The following is an 18,617-nucleotide window of genomic DNA, read 5'->3' as shown; positions in this document are numbered from 1 at the left end:
TGACTCTCCTGACATGGTTGCGTGGACCACGGAAATGACGGAAGCCTTCTTGGCACTCAGGCGGGCATTGTGCTCTGCCCCAGCTTTGGGTCTGCCTGTTTGCAAACAGCCTTTTCATTTGTATACACATGAACAAGAAGAAGTCACCACGGGTGTGCTGGCTCAGCGGCATGGGGGTCACATGAGACCTGCCTACTTGTCCAAAACATTAGATGGTGTAGCTCAAGGCATGCCCGCATGTCTGCGTGCGGTGGTAAGTGCAGCTTTTGTGGTCTTAGATGCAGAAAAGATCACATCCAATGACTGTACACCTCACACTAGGTGCTCACCATTCTCAATACAATGACTACTCAACAAATGATGACACAGAGGTGCAGTGGTTACGAGAACATTCTAACCCTACGTTCACACCGGCAGCGACTTTTCAAATCTTGTCGCCCAAATCACTGAAAATGAATGACCTCCAGCCACTTTATAGCATAGTAATTTGTCCATTAAAACATCTTCACCGCAATCTTCAGCATTTCACTTGCATCAAATGCTTTCTTCCCCCGATTCTGACTTCCTCCCTGACAGTCATGACTGTTGTGCTGACACTGCAGAAGAATCGGCTTCTGATTTGCTGTTATCGCCTTTAGAGGGCGGGGAATGAGTATTTGTAGATGGCTCCTGTTCTAAGCCAAGCAGTGGTGTTTTTCTCTGTGGCTATGCCCTTTGACAACTTGATAATATGGTATTTGAATCTCACTCACTACCTTATAACTCAGCACAGGCAGCGGAGCTCGTTGCCTTTCTTAGAACATGTACGTTGTTCAAGGGTCGTGATGTGATAGTGTTTTCCAGCAGCTGATATAGCTGGACACAGCCCAAGACTTCAGACACACATGATCTCAATGTGGTTTCCGATCAGCTGATGTCAAGTCCATTTCTCGCTCAAAATAAATTTCATATTTATCACACGCTTATACTTTGCCAAGACGTTAAGCCATTGTTAAGGTGAAGGACCATGAATCACCCACTTACAGTAAGGAAGCAGCTGGTCATTTCTTGGCAGATGCAGTTGCTAAACACACTGCTAAAAATGGTTCGCCCTGTCCGTATGTCAGTAAAAATGATTGTACTTTCTCACTTCACTCTTTTCCAGTGTCAGCTGACTCAGTGGTTACAGACATTGCTGTAATTGAGGACAACGCTTCACAGGCGAATGTGGTCTTCGCATAATTGCACTAAATGATCTGATGGTATTTTAACCTTTCCTGAGGGTCGCAGTGCTCTGCCAAAATCTTATTTGCCATTTCTCGTGTGACATTTTCATGGTATTTCATGAAGAAGGGTGATTGATAACATTAACAGCAGATATTTAGCAGGTATTCAGGATGTGATAAACACAATGAGTCACTATCCAGGAAATAAGCAAAGCACAATGTGCTTTTTCAAACATTACAAGTAGACTTCACACACATGCCAGCACAAATAGAGCTATTAAAGATAGGCTGACAAAAGCAATACAGAAAACTGGGAATAGAAAATGATCCTTTTAAAGTATTAATGGGACGGCCGTTCCCAATGCTGTGGGTACGAGGTAAACCTGGTCCGATGATCAGTGGTGACATGGACACTGACTGACTACACACATGCATTGATTGACAAGTTAAGTAGTATTCAAGCTAATGTTGCAGCTAAAAGGTCACAGACATCGGGAAAGTACAAATATATTTTGAGAACATGCTGTGATAAGAGAAATTATAAAAGTTCCATACAACACATAAGGTTATGGTTTTAAGTCTGGTGTGCTTTGCAGAACAGCTTAATTTACAAAAACAAATCCTCCTTTTTTGGAAATTCCTTACACTTACCTTTGCTTCCTGCACAGCTTACTGCTTAGGGGACTAAGGGTCACTTTCTTGTTGTGTTCTACTGTGTTCTACCTGAGAGAACACCCTTGTCAATAAAATCAAAAGGATGCTTGCCATCAAAAATGTATGTTTGTAGTTATAAGGTTCTACAGGCAACTAGCTGTGATGGTGCAGTCTGTACAAAATGTTCTGCATTGACTGAATGCAATACTAAATAAACAAATCATTGCATATAACTGTAGTACAGAGTACTCAGTTTTGGACGTTTTGGACCTGTTAACACGATCCCTACATCACCAAATACAGACAATGCATTTCCTTCCATTTATCATATTTTCTGTATTCATGCATGTATCTTTTTGAAATTTGACAGTGATATTCTGATGCATTGTGAAAACTTCATCAGGTGTACAATGTACAGTCCAAAGAACAAAAATACTTTGAATGAAAATTATACCATGTACTAGTGCTGCATAGTCCCTGCATAAAGTTATTTAAAAACATGATGTTTCCAAATTAGTTTCAAGTTAGTTAAAGTAGATCCAGTAAATGTATGGGTATACCACTTCAACAATGATCTACTGACTGTATTCTACATATAATTGCTCGTATATAATAATGTATAATTGCTCACCGATTATTGGGATGATGCGAGAGTCAGACTTAGTGTGTGTTGTGGCAGTTACTGATTATTCTGATGTTTTATTTATAATCTCTGAAGTACAACTTGAAAATGGAATAACAATCAAAAACTAAAATTGAATTGATTCATAACATTGGAGTGTAAAATAAAAAAAGGCACATGATTTTCATAATCTAAAGGGAGTCTTAAGTATCATGTGAGTAAGTAAGATTTATAGGTTGTGCTCAACATTTTAGGGGATGATATTTTCTCTAATCTGCAAGTTTAAGGATCAAACAGAGAATTAAATGTAGTAAACAATAAATAATAACTCAACAGTGCTGTTAAGCCTGAGTCCATTACTAAAAACAATAGTTTTTCCAATTTCGATGCTGTAATAATCCCCCAGTTCATCTTCTGTGTTTTGGATCAATAAAGAGTTATTCACTTTCAATAAAAACTCCTCTTTGTGTTGTAATAGCAAAGCCTGTCTTCACCATCACTAAAAGAGCGTAGTGTCAGGTCTGGGGCGCTGCATTGTTTCAATGCACCAAAATATTGCTGTGTTACTTGTACGATTGGCAAGATCACACTTTACTGTTATGTTTCCTCCCATTTTCAAACCTGTAACTGCTTCAAACCATATGAGGAAACCTACAAAGAGAAAACAGCAACGTAAGAATAACCTTCACATTCAAAATAGGTCAGAATAACAACTAGATGTACTACAAAATTATTATTATTATTATTATTATTATTATTAGAAGTTGTAATAGTAGTAGTAGTAAAAATAGTAATAATAAATGTTTTACATGTAAGCAGAATTAAACTAACAAAAAAGAAAATAAACTTGCACATCTGAATCTGTAAATTCATGCTGTCACCTTAAAGCTTTTCACAAGGTGTCTGCTGCAGTTCTACTGAAGGCAGTTCAGTAGAAGAGAGGAAGTGGGACTTGAATTTGCACTGACCACAGCTTTTATTCTAACTCTGCTAAAGCTTGCAGAAGATCATACACTTCACGATGGTGGGGTGGTATTTCCTAATTTTGATTAATCTTCATAGCTTCTACAATAAAACCTTATCATTTCAGTCTGTGCCTGTAATATGTATTTCAGCAGAAATTCAGAGCACATATGCACTAAGAAGCAGTTACATAAACTGTAGGTGAATAACGCAGTTTTTCTTTTTTATTACAGTACTACTGTAACCACTGAATTTAAAAGCTATTTAAAAGTGAGGTTTATATAACCAAATGAGAATAAAACACTAGTTGAATGCTTTTTAACTAAGCTTGCTCTAAAGTGTACAGTATGTTATAAAGAAAATCTGCTGAACATCTGATCATTCTAAAGTAGTACAATAGCATTGTTTGGGGTTTCCATGTGAGTTTCATAAACGTAGACACTGCACACGAGAGCAGTCAAACCTGCCATGCTCATGCTGTTAAACCAAGTGTCTAACCACAGTTCTGTAAAATGCTAGTGCGTGGTGTACTGCATCCTACAGAGGAGTGAGCTGAGGTGATTCTACAGCCGAGTTTACTGCAGTCCTGATCCTATTGCATTTATTTGTGTTACTGGAAACCGATACAGTATGAGGGAAGTCATTAGCAACCAAATTTGAAACCTCACACAAACCATATGTGTGCATGCCTAGACATGACTTGTATCTGAAGAGTGCCCCAAAATAGCTTAAGTATGTCTCAATGTATCACTATCAAAACTTAAGGGCTATGAAAGTACATCACTGAACCAAGTCATTTGAATTGGTAGTATGTAAAGGCATGGAAGAGAACAGTCCCTGTCAATTCAGATCAGTCAAATCAAATCACATTTGTTGTCACATCACATTTACACAGGTGCAAAATGAGTGAAAATCATAGGTGCGTAACCCTTTTGTAGAACTTAAATACAACATGTGTGTATAGGTATAACATTGTGACCACCTCCTTGTTTCTACGCTGACTGTCCATTTTATCAGCTCCACCTACTATATAGGTGCACTTTGTAGTTCTACAGTTACAGATTGTAGTCCATCTGTTTCTCTGCATACTTTGTTAGCCCCCTTTTACCCTGTTCTTCAGTGGTCAGGACCCCCATGGACCCTCACAGAGCAGGTACTGTTTGGGTGGTGGATCATTCTCAGCACTGCAGTAACACTGACATGGTGGTGGTGTGTTAGTGTGTGTTGTACTGGTATGAGTGGATCAGACACAGCAGTGCTGCTGGAGTTGTGTCCACTCACTGTCCACTCTATTACATACTCCTACCTTGTCAGTCCATCTTGTAGATGTAGAGTCAGAGACGATAGCTCATCTGCTGCACAGTTTGTGTTGGTCATCCTCCAGTCCTTCATCAGTGGTCACAGGACGCTGCCCACAGGACGCTGTTGGCTGGATATTTTTGGTTGGTGGACTATTCTCAGTCCAGCAGTGACACTGAGGTGTTTAAAAACTCCAGTAGCACTGCTGTGTCTGATCCACTCACACCAGCACAACACACACTAACACACCACCACCATGTCAGTGTTACTGCAGTGCTGAGTGATCCAAATGAACTGCAAAGTGCACCTATATAGTAAGTGGAGCTGACAAAATGGACAATGAGCGTAGAAACAAGGAGGTGCTCATAATGTAATGCCTGATCGGTGTGTTTAAATAAATAAATAAATAAGTGTGTGCGTGTGAAAAGAAAAAAAACTTATATCTCTGTGGTTAATTCACACCTGTCATGTCTTCAGGCATGCTGAAGTCTTTGAAGACTTAAGGTGTAAACCGTGCTAAGGTGCTGGGATGAAGAAAATATGATCATTCTAAGAAGCCGAAAAGGTGGTGTTGCATGGGTGATTACCCACAGACAGCACAACACCCCCCCACCACCACCACAGACAAACACCACCTTGATTCAGTAAGATGTGTCGAGCTTCTGTTTCTTTCAAAAACAGAGTTTGTCTCTTCTTTCTAAAAGGTGCTTAAGCTTAAAAGAATTTCATATTTTCATTTGCTGATACCACACAAAACACACTGTGGTTTCAGACCCTCTGTTTTGTCTTGAGTATAAGAAAGATTTCCCAGTTGCCATAAATAGTTTTCATATTTTTAATAATACAGTTGTCATATTTTGATTTTAAGGTACCTTAGAGTTGTGTATAACTGTGTTTTTACTGTGCTAATTTTCATGCTACTCTCATTTTCACATCGGCCTACAAGTTGCTTTTTAGCATTAGGCTACCCAAGCAGAAAATATCACATTCCTTCCAAAATAAATTTGTACAGTTCAAAGTTCTGTAAACTTACAAAAACATAGAACCTAGGATGAAGAACACACCTGTGCATCCTTGCAACCTACTTTTTTTTGTGACCTACCAGTTGAAAACCACTACATTAGAAGCAATTTAGACCATTGTTGGGCCGTTCGCTTACAAAGTGGTTGTTTCATTCCAAATGTATCAGATACACAGACAGGTTTTTTTTCACAGACAGGTTTACTCCAACAACACAGGCCATAGCAATATTGTTTGCACATGTCTGCAGGGCCAGAGAAGACCTGAAAGCTTGTGGTTACCCAGACTAGCCCATTAAAACAAAACAAAGGTCTGATAGGAACAACAGTCTGAGAAGCAAAGACGACGCTGACAATGTGTGACTGTAATGTAAAAAATATGTGAAATATGTAAAATTAGACAAGCCTAATTCAGGATGGCCTGTTTTAGATCCAGTCACACTACACAGTCCATAAGTATTTGGACAACGAGACCACCACAATGAATTTAAAACGAAGCAGTAAAGGTGCGATTGAAGTGTAGACTTTTTAAAACTTTCAGTTTTAATTCAAAGGGTTTCACAAAAATATTGCATTAACCGTTTAGGGATTACAGCCATTTTTTACATAACATTCAATTTTAAATACTACATTCCATTTTCACAGGCTTGAAAAAAATTGGACAAACACAATTATAAATACATTATTATTAATACTTAGATGCAAATCCTTTGCAGTCAATGACTGCCTGAAGTCTGGAACCCAAGGACATCACCAAAAGCTGAGTGTCCTCCCTTGAGATGCTTTGCCAGGCCTTTACTGCAGCTGCCTTCAGTTGCTGCTTTTTGTGAGTCTTCCTGCCTTCAGTTTTGTCTTCAGTAAGTGAAAAGCTTGCTTAGTTGGGTGGAGGTCAGGTAATCTGACTCAGCCATTTAAGAACATTCCATTTCTTTGCCTGAAGAAGCACTTGGGTTACTTTCATGGTATGTTTTTAGTAGGGATGCATCCATACCGATATTTAGTATCAGGTATCAGTCCAATATTGTGCTTATTAACTCATACTCATAAAAGCCCAAAAAACACGTTCTCGGCCTGAAAAACAAGGTATGGATGCATCCCTAGTTTTGGGTCAATAGATATCTGTACTGTGAAGTACTGTCCTATCAATTTTGCAACATTTGACTGAATCTGAGCAGTAAGTACAGCTCTATACACTGCAGAATTCATCCTGTACTTCTGTCAGCAGGCACATCATCAATGAACACCAGTGACCTTGTTTTATTGGCAGCCATACATGCCCGTACCATAATACTGCTTCCACCATGTTTGAGGGTTAATGTGATATGCTTCCCCTGAACATGTGGCCTATGTTCCCATGAACAGCTACCAAATACTAACATTCAACACTTGGAATCAACTCAAGACAATAACGAGGGAGCAGGCCAACGAACTGATGAAGTCCATCAACGATCAGTGTTCATTTTTAAATCAGGAAGTGTTATCAATATAAGAACTTCCAAAAGCCCAAGGAATTTGAACAAAAACTTATTAGCTAAATTAAAAATGTAACATTAACATTAAAGGTTCTTTAACTGTGGGTTATTTTTTGATAATTCAATCTAATTTTGTGTTCATGGTCTTTGAAACCCTTAAAATAGTATTAAAGTAATATTAGTAATATAAGTCCTGGAAACGACACTCCACACAGGACAGAGATATTAGGCCAATAATTCTGAATGTCAAAGAATGCCAAACTGTCTAATCACATTACCCAAACTATATGAACTGCTGCCATTTCACGTCTCTGAATTGCGAAATTTCACTCCATAAAGTTAACTGGCAGGAAAAAATTAAAAGGAAAACAAGGAAAGGGAAACAAGCACAAGCATCATTCATACTAGCAGGAAATGTACATAAAATTAATTTATTTGAAACATGCTATATCTCATTACTGAACAAGGACACACAGTGTCATTAGCTGGGTTTCCATCCACATATTTTTGTGCACATTTTGGTATATTAAATAAAAAAGGCTTCATGAAAATGGCAAACTGTTGAATAGAATCGCCAAAAACAGCGTAAAAGTTTGTACGCTTTCTAGAGGTGGATAAAAAAAGATGTTATAAATTAAGATTGAAACATGCATAATTTATTTGGCAAACAAGAACAGAATAAACAAGTAACACTCTATACAAAGTATATATTTTCACATTTTATAAGGAACTGAATAGTATTTTGTCAGAGGTGTGTAGAGCAACCTTAACCCATAATCAAGTGAAAGTATTACTAGAACATAAACACAAAGTTACTTCAGTGAAAAAATGACTAAACCAAAAGTCTAGTCTAGCAAAACAGAGCTTGACTAGGTGGAGTAAAAGGTATCAGTATAATTCAAAGAGAACTTCCAAAAGCCATTTAAAACGTCAAGTAAAATGTAATATTAATTGCAGAACTGCACTGGAATTTATTTGCTATTTTCTTTTTATAATCCTTTCGGTCAAAAATAAAATTTTAAAGCTCCAAAGTGAGAGGTTTTTGCGACAGTAAAATAGCCCAGGAGCTAAACCAGCGCCAACAGAATGAAAACCAGAATGTAGATTGTTTTCTTCACACATATTACTTAAGTAACTGTCATGCTTTTTTAGGTAGATGCAACTGAGTAAATGTAACTAGCAATCTTACTGTAAGTAAAGCTAACCGGCTAAGCTTTTAAAAACTTATTAGGTAGCAAAGCTAGCAGCATAAATAGAGAGGAAAAATTCAAATTCAGATGACTGACATTCATAAATTATTCTCAAAGAGCAAACCAGCATTAATATTGTTGGTTTAGGGAAGCCGAGTCTGACTTCATGCTAGCTAGCTAACAAACTTAGCTTACTTTGAGCTGGGAGGCTCGGAAGCAGCGCTAGCTTTACAAATCACAGTACAGCAAGTTTAGAGTTTTATTGACACGAAAAGCAGCTGGGTAGACAGTCAGTAAAGAGTTACATTACATGTACTTCATTTTAAGATAGCTTATCATTAAAGTCCTTTATCTTCAGTGGTCTGTGCTGCGATGTCGGAGCAGAAAACAGAAACTCTCTCACAGCATCGTGTGAATTCCTGCAGCGTTAGATCATGATATCACCGCACACTTCACCACAGACCAAGTTCACTTGCATGGGGTTACTTATTTACTTCACTTTAACCGAATGTTGGCATCATTCACGATTATTCTTTCGTTTTATGCATTTTTCTGTGTCCAGTGTGTTTTTGTGTTGCACACGCTACTAAATTGTATGTGAGGCTAAAACATTTCTAGTAGGAGCTTCTGATTTTGATGAGCAACACTTGTTGAGCCGACACAAATGCAAATGAAATTCATTACAGAGAATATAGAGTTTATTATTGTGATGTGTTGGATCAGCTGCATTGGGTGCAGGGTGAACACTAAAAAGTGCAGGGCAGGGGGTTCTCCAGGACCAGGGTTGGAAACCAGTTAATTCAATCCTGTTAACATAACATTAACATAGTCATTAATATGCACTTATTAAAAGACAGAGTGTGTTACAGTGTACGCTAAGTTGGTGTACCAAGCATGCATGTAAGTATTTCTGCAAAAATATACTAATTATATACTGGGACTACATAAACTGATATACTAATTATGTAATTAAAGAGCACATGGGTAGTACTACAAAAATCATTTTAAAACATTTTTAATATATTTCAGTACAGTTTGGCAGCACAGACTAGTATACTTAAAGTATATCGCTGCTGTCAGAAGAAAACCTTGTATCACCAAAATGATAACCGTACATGAGAAGGAAAAACCATCCTTTACTTTTAATGTAAGTCAATGGAACCAGACTTTTTTCCAAGTAATTTTGGGTTGTTTCTTTTGGTCCATTCTTCATTACATTTACATACAATGTAAAGAGCAACAAGCATTTTCAAATTATGTCAAAAACTGAAAAGCGACAAAATTGGAGATAGGAGGTTTTCTCCCGACAGCAGCGAGATATTAAGAGTGGCAAAAATAACATGACTAATATACCTAGTATACATAAAGTATGACTTAAAGATATATCGTGTACACGTTAGTAGTGATTTAGTGCAAATTTGTTGTTCCAAAATAACATAACTTAAGTACATAACTGTTTAAGCACTACTTACTTATACTTTTCACAAAGGTTAAGGTTATAATTTTTCAGGAAGTGTAAAATATATTACCTTCAATAACACCACAGAGAATTTTTTGATGTAAATACCCTGACATCCTATTGATGTGACGATGTTTTTTCCACTGTTAGACCAACGTTTAATAAAAAAAAATGTAATTAGCAAAAGGAAGATAATTTTTAAGCTGTTTTGATGTGTGCTTGTGTTTTATATTTACACATTTAATATGGCCAGACATCATAACACCAGTAATAACATACTAGGTATGTAGATACTAGACTAAGTATAGGTTTAACACATAAATAATACAAATTGTTTAGAAATACTGTGTTATAGTTTTATGATTTGATGAAGCACCTTTTCAACACAAAATTCTTATTTTTCTAGTATACTTTCAAGTATATAAGTATACATTAAAGCTCATGTTTAACACAAAAATTCTCTTTTCTGTGTGAAAGTATAGTTTAGGCATAAAAACAGTTTATTGTAAGCATAATCTGATGAAGTACTGTCTCAAAACTAAATGAACATGTTTGTTTAAGCATACTTCATTGAAGTACATTTTTAACACAGCAGTAACGCTCCTAGAACACGCTTTTATCATAAAATAAGCGTAGTTCATATTTTTATGAAATATATCATCAGTGCTGAATTAGCACACATGGGTAAATGCACTTTTTGCAAAGTATACTAAAATATGGATTGAGTAGGTAAAAAGTTAAGGAGAAAAATATACTTGGGGCATTCTGTATATAGTTTAGGAAGACTAATATCACATTAAATATATAGCTTTTTCACAAGGGGCAGCTGCAGATCAAAACTCCTTTAGCTTTCCTACGCTGTGTGATCAGAGGAAAAAAAGACCTGACAAATGTAAATTCTAATGTACAATAAAATGTGTAGCACTGCCATACAGTACTTTTATTACCCATTATTAAAGATAGTCCAGTGTTTATTATAAGCAGTGGAATTTTGGAATTGAACCCACCTGTGTAAAGTTCATAGCTGCAGCCGAAGCCCCTTGCTGTATGCCTTCACGGTTTTGGGAACTGCACTAGGGCGTAGGTGTCGTTGACCTGAAACAGCTTTGCTCCTCTGGCGGGGAGCTCAATCTCATCATACTGAAAAAAATAATGGGATGACTGGACATTTATAGGCAAATCCGACTGCTAAATTTTTATTATGTTTAAATGTAGCAAGTTACTTTAACACACTATACATGTTAACACAATTGGTCAGGACCTCATCATTCATAGTTTGTGAGCATAAAGTGAAAGTGTGCGTTGTTTTGTTCTGGACAAATCTTGTAGTGTAAGGGCTTCCATGAGTAGGACAGCTGAGGGCAAAAATCCTGCTGGGCCTGTGTGGAGTATCTCAGGTTTTCAGTATCACTTTAAAATTCAGAAGTGTCTGCCAGGCATAGGCCTTATTATTAATGCAGAGTTTTCCTACCTGTGCACTGGTCATGTCTTGATATTGCTGTAGATTGGAGTCTGGAGGTTGTTGTCGGCCTTTTGAAGATCTTTTGTAGCGGCTTGCTAGCAGAGCACAAAGCAAGCAATATTTTTAATTATTTTTCTGTAATATTAGTTTATCTGTATGTAAATTTTAGGTAATCTTTAATTTGTTTATTTGAACCGATTCTAGCTAATAACATCAGGCCTCAGGGACTACAGGTACTACTATCTAAATGAAGTACATGTGTAGTACTTGAATGTTATGCAATGAACTGTGCACGGCTAGTACTGTATACTGATAATACTCACCAATTATTGCAGCAATAAAAACACAATTGAGCAGAGCAGATACAACAGTCAGAATTCGCCATGGTGTCTTATTTATATGCGCAGAATCATGTCCTACAAACAGTATAACACCACAGATACAGCAATTTAGTTAATAATAATAATAATAATAATAATAATAAATCTTAAATGTTTATTTATATAGCACTTTTCAATTACGTTACAAAATCTTAGAATACTTTACACAGAAAAGTAAAACATTGGAAAGATAAAGCATTACCATATGAATAAAAAAAAACAGCACAATTACAAACAAGAGACAATGAGCCACAATACTCAGACATATGCTAGTCTAGACATATATAATTTGCATTTAAAAATTCCTGTTGAGCTTGAAATGCTATTCCAGAGTTTAGCAGCTATATATGAAAATTATCCACCAACTGAGCTGTGAGTGATCCTTGGAGTTGGCAGCGAAAACAAAAGAAGTGGTCTGAATGGGATATATTGGTAAAACAGGTCAGTAAGACATGCAAGAGCTATGCCATTAAAAAGTCAACAACAAAATAGACACTTACTTCTGGTGTGAAGTCTTGTTCCATTAGGGAAAAACGGTTCTCCAGTTTTGACACAGTAATAATCTCCCAGTTCATCTTCTGTGATGTTTTGTATCAGTAAAGAGTAATTTACTAATGTGAACTTCTGTTTCAATATTGTGTTGTAATAGTTGGCGTCAATTTCTGTGCCAGCACTTAAAGTGCGTAATATCACCACTGGGGCACTGTCTTGTGTCTGTATATACCAATATATCTCTGTTCCACTTGTAACATCAGCAAGATCACAATTTACTGTTATGTTTTTTCCTAATTCAACTTGGACAAACTTAAAACTTTCAACTGCTTCAAACCATATAAGTAAACCTACAAAGAGAAAACAGAAAACACATCACAATAAAAACATCAGCTTCACATTAAAAACAGGTCTAAAATCATTTTTTCTACTGCTAAAAACTTACATATCTGAATCTGTAAATTCTTCATGCTGTCACATGAAAGCTTTTCACAGTGTCTGCTTCTGTTCCGCTGAAGACAGCTTTAGTCATAAACAAGACAGGATGTGGGACTTACACTGACCACAGCTTTTTTTCTACTCTTCAAAAAAAGCTAGAAGCTAACAATAGCTGATCTAGATGAAGAAGACATTGCAGACTGGAAGACTTTATGTATGCCCATATTCATCCAATGGTTTTAACCGTGTAGATATACTTTGGCATTCAAGGTAAAAGGCAAACATACTTCACAGCTTTCTCTTATAGCGCCAATACCATGTACATATGCACCAAGTAGTAGTAACACATGTAGGAGTACAGGTGTATGCAAATGTTTGAAAACATATTTTTTTTTCGCCAAATTTTGTTGATTTTTGAAATGAAAAGAAGCAAAAACAATGTCTGGAGCAAATTATTTTTAAAATGAACATTTTATGTAAATCTTCATTGTCCCTATATTTGTTACTATATATCAACTTACAAAGACAGAAAAAACTTGTTTTAAATTAATATATTTTATAAAGTTTGGACATCCTTCTAGTTGTAAAGTCTAATTGACATGTTAGGACTGCTAAGGCAGGTTGAGCATTGTCATTAGGAGTTGTGACCCAATGATAGCTCCAGAGAATAATAAAATCCCTGACTTTTCAAACCGTACTAACAGTCAACAACAAAGCAGAGGGAGGCTATAAAAAAGATCAAAATGCTTGCGATTTCGAAAGAGCATTAAAAAATGGTTATTAAGAGTGTGGAATTTAAGGTAAACTCTGAAGACCAAGAAAACTGACAGGATGAACTAAGCATAACTCCCATTTGACAGCAAAGAATTTGCAAACATGTTTGGCTGGCGGTGAGAGTTATTTACTTTTAAAGATACTTGACCTGCAATCTCATCACTAAAGTAAGCGTCTGAAGTACACAAAACCAGATCTGTATGCATCTAGATAGTTCAGGAAATTCTGCAAGCATAGATGGAAGCATAGATTTCACTGAGCATCAGCAGTTTCTGAATGCAAATATGACACAGACAAGAAACTGAAGCTGAAAAGAGGCTGGCTTCCACAACAGGACCATGATCCTAAACATACCTCAAAATCCACCATGAACTACTTCAAGAACCACAAGCTGACACCTTTGGAATGACCCTCACAGTCCCTTGATTTGAACATCATTGAAAATTGTTGGTTAGATCTTATACATGCTGTATGCAAGACGGCCCAAGAACTGCACAGAATTAGAAGAGTTCTGTGTGAAAGAGTGGGTGAAACATCTTAAAACAGGAGTAGAATGACTCCAAGCAGGCTACAAAAAACATGCAAGCTGTGTAATCTAAGAAAAGGTAGTGGGGTTGGTAGTGTTAGTAAGGTGTTCAAACTTTTGAACAAGCCACAATTATTTTTTTAAGCTAATCAAATATAAAGTAACTATTAATCTTTGCAGAAAATTACGGTTTTAAAATAATTAACTGCAGAAGTTGTTTACTTTTTTCACTTCAGAAATAAATCAACAGAATATGCAATTTGGCCAGGGGTGCCAAGTTCATAAAGCTCACGTTTTTGAGCTTTATATCTTTCAGTGCATCTGTGATTTATTTCAAAACCCACTGTATGTAAAAATAATAATAATAAATAATGTATACCCAACTCTAAATCAAGTACTAGTCAAATCAGGTTGTATCGCTTACAGCACTCAACACTGCACATTCATTACTGTTTAGGAATATTCATATTGTAGCCTTGAGCTTGTAGAAAGTGACCAGAACTTTCCCAAATTACCCAGTTGAATTGTCTCTTTAACAATTAGGATTACATTCATTTGGGAAAAAGTGCATACTTTTATGCATATGAATAAAAGGGCATACCAAGTATATTTTGCAGGTTACTGAACATGTACTCTCATCATAAACCAACCAAGGTAGAGCAAAATTGTTTTAAATTTGATCAAATTGTGAAATCTTCTTATAAAAGTGTTTTAATCAGTGAAAAAAACAGAATTAGCTAAAGGTCACTGTGGATGGTGCTGTTAAACAAACTGTAATGTCAAGAAAGAGACTAGAGATCCAAGCACGAGCTGACTTTACTGCAGCAAATGAAAAATACAAAATAAATCTGAGGCAACCAAGAACCAAAAATCAGAATAAGCCAGTAGACAAGCAAAAGGTCAGAGAACATGAAACACACCAAGAGTTATAAGGCTTAGAACTGCAGAGTAATCTGGCAAATCTTCACAAAGCCCAAGCCAAAACACAAGCTATTTACAAGAGTGACCTCTGCAGGCGGGGAGGGGAATCTCCAGCCAAGACCGGTTTGACCTCAGTTCAATAGCTGTGTTGTGGTGTAGCGCATCCTGCAGAGGAGTGAGCTGAGGTGATTTTATAGCAAAGTTTACCACAGTCCTGATTGTTTTTCTCAACAGGGTTCTGTAGTAAAAACAGAGCTTCTATTTGGAACCATGAACACACATGCATAAATGGTTCTTTGCATGGTGAAATGGTTTTTCAGATTGATGGAGAAAGTGTTTATAGAGTCTATATGGTACTAAAAACGGTTCTCCTTTTGTTACATGTTTGACATCATAACAATAGAAGAATCATTTTTGGTGCTATATAGAACCCTTTTCAAAAAGGTTCAGTATAGAATCACATGCAACACGTACGGTGTACGATAAGCATTATTCTGATTGGAAATCAGAGAGCATGATTCTTCCTTCATGTGATGTATTTCCCTGTGAAACAGGATAATCAGACGGGAAATAATTGTGGGCGGGCATGAGTTTATTCATCAGGGGCCGTATTACAGAAATCCTTTTTGTCTTAAGATCTGACAAGTCAAGATAAGATTTTTCACGAATTCGTATTACAGAAGCAAATCTTATCGTAATTTAGGAATCATATCTTACAGCATCTTTTCTTATCTCAAGTTAGGAAATCTTAACTTTCTCGATTGATGTCGACAATCAACTGTCGTGTCTGTTACCTAGCAACCGACCATTCGGGCTCAGCTGAAACGTAAACACATAATCAAGTTAGTTAGCCAGACAGCTACGTTAGCTACCGTAACTGATGTAAAAAAAGATCAAATAAAACTAAAGTGCGATAACCGAGAGTTAATAATGTTGTCTCAGCGCTTTGTACTGTTTATCAGAGCATCGCGCTCCACAGTTTCAACTTCATTTCCCAAACGCTTTAACTGAGCGCGCTAACGTTATTCCTCCTAATAAACAGACACACGTTCAGCTGTTTCCTCAGTGTTCACCACCATCACTGTAATACGGTGGAGATCGAGTCTGCAGCATCTGAGTTCTTAAAAAACGCTGTTTAAAAAAACCTCACAAGTCAAAGCGCCGTTTTCAGTGTAGTTAAATGTAGCGTCATTATGCTGGTTATAGTGAACTGTACTGCGTATCACTACATAAAACAATAGAAACACGATTAAAACAGAAGTTGAGATGCTCTGGGGTTTATCTTAAAGTTAAGAAAATATTTAGGATATTTTGGTAACAGGATGTTTCTGTAAAACCGTTTTCTTATCTGGAAATAAGATAAGATTATAGACTTAAGAACTGTTGTTCTGTAATGGCTTCTGTCCTAACTTCAGTCTTAACTGTATTTTCTGTAATACGGCCCCAGGATTTGATTGGAGTGTGAAAAGCGGGTGTTCTGAAATAAACATGACTCTGATGGTCAGCAGAACCTGTTTGAAAAAGGAGGCTGTCGAGAACAGGGGTGATGACGGGTGTTTTCGCTCGATGGTCCACATTTATCAAGCATCTTAGAGTAAAAGCACTGACCTAAGATCAGGTCTCATTAGGTCATAGTATTTTGTTCAGTGTTAGATAAAAAGCATAAGCTGATTTTTGATCAGTGTTATTGCTCTAAGAAGTTGATATGAGCCAGTGTTTGAATAGGATGGTGGGAGGGGATAACCTATTGGTTTGTACGTTTTTTCCTGCAGGAACTCAGTGACAGAGCCAAATGTTGGATGGTAGAGGTCACTACACTTTTTCAAAGATTATTTTAGAATGATATGACACAATGGATTGTGCTTAAGAGACCAAGGACATGAATTAACAAGGTAAAAAATTATCATTTTTATTTCAGGTGGATTTTAAAAGTGAAGAACGGTTTGCGATTAATGAAGCACAATGGGTCATACAGCAGCCCTCCACTCAGCTGACTGGGATACGATTTCCCTCTAGCACCACACTGTGGCGCACTCTTGGTGTCCTCACACACGGTTATACAGTAGATGCATTGCTCCAGTGGCTGCTGTTCAATTCTCAAGACTGCTCTTTCCTGTGACCCATAGTCGGTTTCTGTTCTGATTGTGACTTGATTTATTTTGGCCTTGTTTCGCACTTTGATTGTCCAGTCCTCTGGTTTCTGTTTGTGTTTATTTCTGTTACTTTACTTTCTGTTTTGGTTTTCTTGTCTCCAGTCATGTCTTCTAGACTTTGTGTTCTGATGTCATGCTTATAAAATACCTGAGTATTAAAAAGGTGCTACACAGATGAAACTTTAAATCTTTAAACGTTAAAATTAAACTATTACTATAGTTATATTTACTTTCAAATAGGCCTGTGCTGAAACTAGACCTTTTGCACCTGCTTGCTCTGATTTAACTCCTCTTTTCTCCATCTTTTCCTTTTTTTATTTGTCACTTTATGCTCCCTTACTCCTTCCAGTGTTCTCCTAGGTTTCTGTTTACCCTCTACACTAGTTTGGTCTCCTGCTGTAACTCTCTGTCATGGCACACACTGGCTGTGTTCAAATAATTAAATGAAACTTCCTTTCCTGTCTGCTTTCTTTGATTCTGCCTGTTCTGTAGCCCATGAACACCTTAAATACAATACCATGCAAAAGTCAGAAACTTCAGGTGTGTCCATTAAGCCCATTAAGTACCAGTTTGTCATATATTAAGATAAATATCTGAGGAGATTAGATAAAAAATAATCTATTTGCAAAAAGAAACAGAAAACCAAAGAGAAATAAGTGAAATCACGAGTTTGTAGAAAACAAGACTTAGTAGCACAGAGCCAGAAAAAAAAAACAACTTCTAAGACTGAACTTTGGTCTCCTGAAAAGAATGGAAGCTATAATAAAGGATGAACACAGTAAATAAAAAAAAAGATGATTTACATTTAGTTGTTGAAGGCTGCAAGATCAAGCAAAATCAAGTAAAGCAGATACGAAATGCAGTTTTACTCTATTTGGACACTTTGTCCAAGCCACTGTGAGAATTCAGTGCAGCATTTCACCTTGAATATGAGGGACTGTTTGAACTCTGCTGCCCTCTGCAGTGCATTAGTGGTTTTACCATCCAAAAACATTGCTGACTTAATTTGCATAGCAGCTAGCCACTTAATAAGCCACTTGCACTGCTAAATGCACTTTTTTTATCCTAATCTAATGTTTAGTTTTTAATTTGATTGTTTAACTATCCTAATTTAATTTCTAATTTGATTTTTAATTGAATGATTTTCTTTTCAATTTGTTTTAATAATGTTTTAATTATGTTTTTAATGTTGTGCTATATAAATAAACTTGCCTTGCTAAGTTGAACTTAAATTTAAATGCATATTTCAATACATCCTAAAGAATTGGGGAATTCCACAGATTTTTCCAAAATTTCTGCATAATTCAAGGGTTCAGAAGAAACAGTCATTCAGTGGTAAACTTACCAATTTCTTTACAGTAGTAGTGATAAGAACAAGTGGTCGCAACACAAAGACAGCCATTTTACTTACTATTCAAAGCCACCAGTGAACCTTCATGTCTGTCTTGAGTTTTTATAAGTAATGTTGATGATGGTAAAATAGTGGCAAATCCACTATTTTAAGTCTTTTTGACTTGTCACACATGTACCTCTGTATATAATGTATGTGTGTAATGTATATAATACAGTATATTGGTTGAACAACAGC

The 18,617-nt window shown here is 36.6% G+C and overlaps 1 protein-coding gene across 1 annotated transcript; it reads right to left on the bottom strand.

The window, feature by feature from the left end:
• Nucleotides 1-7,868: 7,868 nt before the first annotated feature.
• LOC118801524 lies at nt 7,869-12,710 on the bottom strand. The gene is made up of 6 exons (XM_036561831.1): nt 12,663-12,710; nt 12,226-12,567; nt 11,669-11,761; nt 11,355-11,449; nt 10,891-11,023; nt 7,869-9,230 (listed from the first exon to the last, which is right to left on the bottom strand). Exons 1-5 carry the CDS (start codon nt 12,685-12,687, stop codon nt 10,937-10,939), a joined length of 642 nt encoding a protein of 213 aa, XP_036417724.1. The 5' UTR covers nt 12,688-12,710; the 3' UTR covers nt 7,869-9,230; nt 10,891-10,936.
• Nucleotides 12,711-18,617: the final 5,907 nt, after the last annotated feature.

Source organism: Colossoma macropomum, unplaced genomic scaffold, assembly GCF_904425465.1.
Source record: "Colossoma macropomum unplaced genomic scaffold, Colossoma_macropomum, whole genome shotgun sequence".
NCBI lineage: Eukaryota > Metazoa > Chordata > Actinopteri > Characiformes > Serrasalmidae > Colossoma > Colossoma macropomum.
Note: the sequence above shows the minus strand (reverse complement) of the source record. Positions and strands in the feature narration are given on the sequence as shown.